General features: G+C 41.5%; 1 protein-coding gene across 1 annotated transcript; it reads right to left on the bottom strand.

The window, feature by feature from the left end:
* Positions 1 to 2601: 2601 nt before the first annotated feature.
* On the bottom strand, positions 2602 to 3522 carry LOC139128084 (uncharacterized). The gene has a single exon (XM_070693940.1). The coding sequence runs from the start codon at positions 3520 to 3522 to the stop codon at positions 2602 to 2604; it is 921 nt and encodes a 306-aa protein (XP_070550041.1).
* Positions 3523 to 4368: the final 846 nt, after the last annotated feature.

The following is a 4368-nucleotide window of genomic DNA, read 5'->3' as shown; positions in this document are numbered from 1 at the left end:
CACTCTAGCCCTTGGAAACTTCCACCTCACTGGTTTGTGTAATGTGTAAGTGTCCTGATGTTGCATCCATTCTCTCACTTTCTGACGGTTGGTCTTTATTCCCTTCTCTTTTGCAGCACGGTAAACAGCATCGATTCCTCCAAAACTTGCGGAATGACTTGGATCGTAATACACCTGGCTTAGGTGCTGATCCAAGTCCGTCAATTTGGTCACAGGTTTCATGTTTGATGACTATGGATCCAGAACAGCAAGCACAGAGGCACCTCACCCGTTTGAGGACATCGCCAAGGGATAGAGAAGGTGGACAACACTCCATGACAGAGGTCTCCTTTGGAATGACTATCATCAAATTGTCGAGTGATGTTTTAAAAGTTGAGCCAATTCCCTGTCATGGATGATCGATGCCGTGGTCTTGCAGCGGTTGAAATGACAGGACGTATCTCCCTCCTTATCTTTTTCTTTTGGCGGATGATTGTCCAGCAAACACTCCATGATCACCTTCTTCATCATCACCTCTTGGCTGAAACAATCCTTTTGATTTTCGCTGAGACTGAATCCAGTTCCATCTTTCCTTGTTGCCAATCAGATCTTGTGGTACATTCATGTCAGACAGCACTTTGGCAAATTTTGACTTGATTGATGTTGTTCAGACAGTAGACGAACGATTCGTATCAACTGGCACATCAATTGATGAGTGTCAGATTGTCTGGCCAGTTTTAAAAATCTGTGTCTTTCAACTTTATCTTCAATATTATGCACTTGTGTGAGATGATTTGCCAGTCTTACGAGATGTTTTGCATGACAACCAGGGTAAGGACAGTTCTTTCGCATTCGTGGCATGGTATACCAAGTTGACCAACTTGATCTTCACCGTGATGGGACTTTTTGGTTGATTTCCTTTCAGTCAATCTCTCCACTCTGATCAACATGAGATTGGCTTCCTTTTGAAAAATTTCTCATAGATGATGTATGGCAGCACACACAAATACAGGAAGAACATAGGATTGGAGAAATCTCGATTATTGATGATCAGCTTCAAGAGTGTTTGCAGAATAAGACCCATCACACCAAATGAGTGTTAGGCTGAAATAGTACAAACTTATACAGGAAAGCTTAAGGATGTTCTCATTTCCTGACAGAGGGAGGGCAAAAAAAGGCCCGAGGGGCAAGAGGGCCTCAAAGTGTTTGTAGGGGGTGTTATACCCAAACGAAGTGTGATGTAACTCATTGACCAAGAGCAATCTTCTTCGGTGGCCCTCGGGGCAGTCGGGCCCTTTTTGGCCTTTGGGTGAAGTCTTGTGAAGAGACGACACACACATACAAATATACATACATGTTTACGCATTCAGCTAATGTTTATACACAAACATCAACAAATGAATTCAAACCAGCCTCTGAATTTTTTTAAATTAACAAAGTTGATTTGCGTTTATTACATTCCTTGACAAAAAAAAGGTTTAACCATAATCGTTTTGTTTTTGTTTGTTGACATACAACATACAAAATGACCTTCGAAAGATGAAAGTTGAAATCTACAGATAATTCTGTTGAAAGAAAAAAATGAACAAACTGTTGGTCTGTCGTCTTCAATATTTAAAATTTAAAGGGGAAAAAATGTACCTTCTTGTCTCTTTTCTTGCATTTACAAATTCTCCAAATATCAAATACATACATTCCAAGACTTTGAAAGTGAATGAATTATACAACTCTAACAAATAGAATGATCAGAATACCATTGCCACAAAACTGATCAGGAAGATTTCAATTTTGTTTTTGCAATTTATCCTATTAAATTGTGAAAACAGCTTCACCAAAATTATTTACATACAACTTAATAACTTGAATTTAATTTCTTTGAATGATATCAACAAAGCCTATTGAATTACAATTATAATTACCATACCTTTTTTTCTTTCTTACAAAGTATTGGAAACTGCTTGATTGACAAAGAGGGGTGGGAGAGGAAAATATGAAGAAAAGCATTTGCCAAACATTTGTTGGCATCCGGTGTGTTTCATGGACAAAGTACAGTTTTAATACCCATAGGGAAGGGTTTTGTAATTTTCAATCAATGCTCTCTTATCATAAACTAGGGCATATTTTTTACTTTCACTTTTAGTGACAACATCACATCCAACACGTCGGATTTTGGCGGGGTCATTCACGGTGATGGTTGATGATGGGCAAGTGGTGACCAGACGAGTGATGGCATCAAAGTTGATGTTCAAACTGTTGCGGTAATTTAAGGTGATCCCTCTGACTTTACAAAGAGTGCGGTTTCCCTTCCTGTCGGGTTGTGCTAGACAGAAGGCATAGTTTTTGGCTCCACCGGACACAAACTTGGTAATGTAATTGCCTGGAGGTTCAAGTTCACTGGTGAGATCTCCTAAGTAGTCACCCAGAGGTGGTTCATACATGTCTGACTTGCTGACAAAGATGACAGAATCGGTATCAAAGTACAAGACACACTCACCAATGGCTTCAAGAAGATCATACAACTTCAGGCGGGCATAGGCTGTGGTGAATGCTGCAATGACAACATTTGTATTAACGGCACCTTCGACAAATTCATCCCGAAGTGAATGTTGTACAGCGACCATGTTATCGTTGACAAAAGACAAGTTGTTGACGGTGTGTTGCACTTGTGAGTAACCGGAAGAGTTCTGCAGGTTCTTGGATGTACTGAAGCTGTGGAAAGTTGTTACGTTGAGCAAACTTGCCCCACATGGAATTCAGCATCAGTTTTGCCAATGCTCGCTGACCTGGATTTCGATGAATCTTGGTCTTGTCAAGTAGGATACCTTCTCTCTCATGGTACTCACGGATGTATCGGTCTTGGTCATCTTCCGTCTGACACCATGAAGGCCAACCACTGCTCTCTTGTTTCAACTTTAAGAAGGTATTGATGTAATCGGTGAAGAGCCCACCTGTTTGTGACTCTCTGTTGTACTCTTCACTTTCTCTGTAGTGCCACACCTCAAACACTTTGACGACTTTGTACCCCTTCTCCACAGCTTTTGCTAACTCTGGTGTTGTCCAAGTTCCCACAAAGGATCGTTGGTCATCGCTATGTTCACACGGTGCCTGCTGTTTGGTATCTGCACAGCTTCTGCAGAGGGGAAACATCAGTTTCTTATCCACTCTAAGGGGGAGAACAGGAAAGTAAAGTTGCCGTGGTGGCAACACTCGACATTTGGCAACATCAAAGTACCACTGAACAGGCAGTATGATGTTCTTGGTGCGGACTTGCGGATGCTTGATGGGGTACTTACAGTACTTGTTGACATAAGGGTAGAGGCTTGTGAAATCGACATAGTGAATCTCTTCGTTATCCTCACACTCATGGTAAAGCCTCGTTGCATTGGTTCTACCACCATAGAAGGCATCCCGTGGATAAAGAGGCTCCTGTAGATCAAGTGACTTGATGAATTCTTGCAGGTCTTGGTTTTCGCGAATATCTCTCTTAAAGTCACATTCCCACATTTCGATCACATTGAAGCCATTGATGCATAGAAATCGCATCTTGTCGAGGGTACATTGGTAGAGATCACCCATGGTCTTCTCTTAGTTTGGTGTTGACGATATCATCGTCTTCGTAACATCGCGGACAGCCATGGTAGTAGCAACCGTGCATCTCATAAGCAGTGTTGTTTGCTTCATCATACCCATCTAGCCAATATCGATCAATTTTCTTCTCACCCCCGTTGTATACATGTTGAATGTTGACATTCTTCTTATATGCAAGCCACTCCAACCACTGCAATGCAATGACAGATTGATTTCTTCGGTGGATGTAGCCGTGATCTGGAATGATCCCGATGGTATCTTTCTTGAGAAAATTCCTGCGTAGAACGACATTGCAGGCTGATGCGATGGTCACACAATCCCTGAATGGATCCACACCATTCTGTTGTTTGAACATATCTTGAAATTTCAAACAACTCCTCCTTAAGATGTCTACATCGCTTCTACAGTAGTTCTCAAGTTCTTGTTTCAGGTTGAAAGGATGATTTTTCGATCGCTCTTCTTCGTACCATCTCAGGAATTTCTCTCTCTGATGTTGTTTCATACCATCAGGACCGTAGTATTGTGCATCTGGGAGAGGACCGATGTATTCTTGATTCTCCGCTGTGTTGAAGAAATGGGGAAAGTAACCTTTGTGCAGTTCAGCCAGTTCAAACATGTCGGGAAGTTGAGCCAAAGCCACAGGGAGGAAATTGTAGGAGTCGATGAATTTAATGTTTAAACTGGGATGAAAATGCGGATGATTTTGGTTCCATTGATAATGACTTCAGGTTGAACATTATTCTCATGGCAGTACTGCAAAATGAACTGACCATCGTATCCTTGAAGATTGTGTGCTATGAA

Source organism: Ptychodera flava, unplaced genomic scaffold, assembly GCF_041260155.1.
Source record: "Ptychodera flava strain L36383 unplaced genomic scaffold, AS_Pfla_20210202 Scaffold_43__1_contigs__length_1316584_pilon, whole genome shotgun sequence".
Lineage (NCBI taxonomy): Eukaryota > Metazoa > Hemichordata > Enteropneusta > Ptychoderidae > Ptychodera > Ptychodera flava.
This window is presented reverse-complemented; position numbering and strand designations above follow the sequence as displayed.

What these genes read in the sequence shown, in the direction of transcription:
- LOC139128084 (XM_070693940.1), bottom strand. Translation starts at nt 3,522, where the DNA reads ATGCGATTTCTATGCATCAATGGCTTCAATGTGATCGAAATGTGGGAA.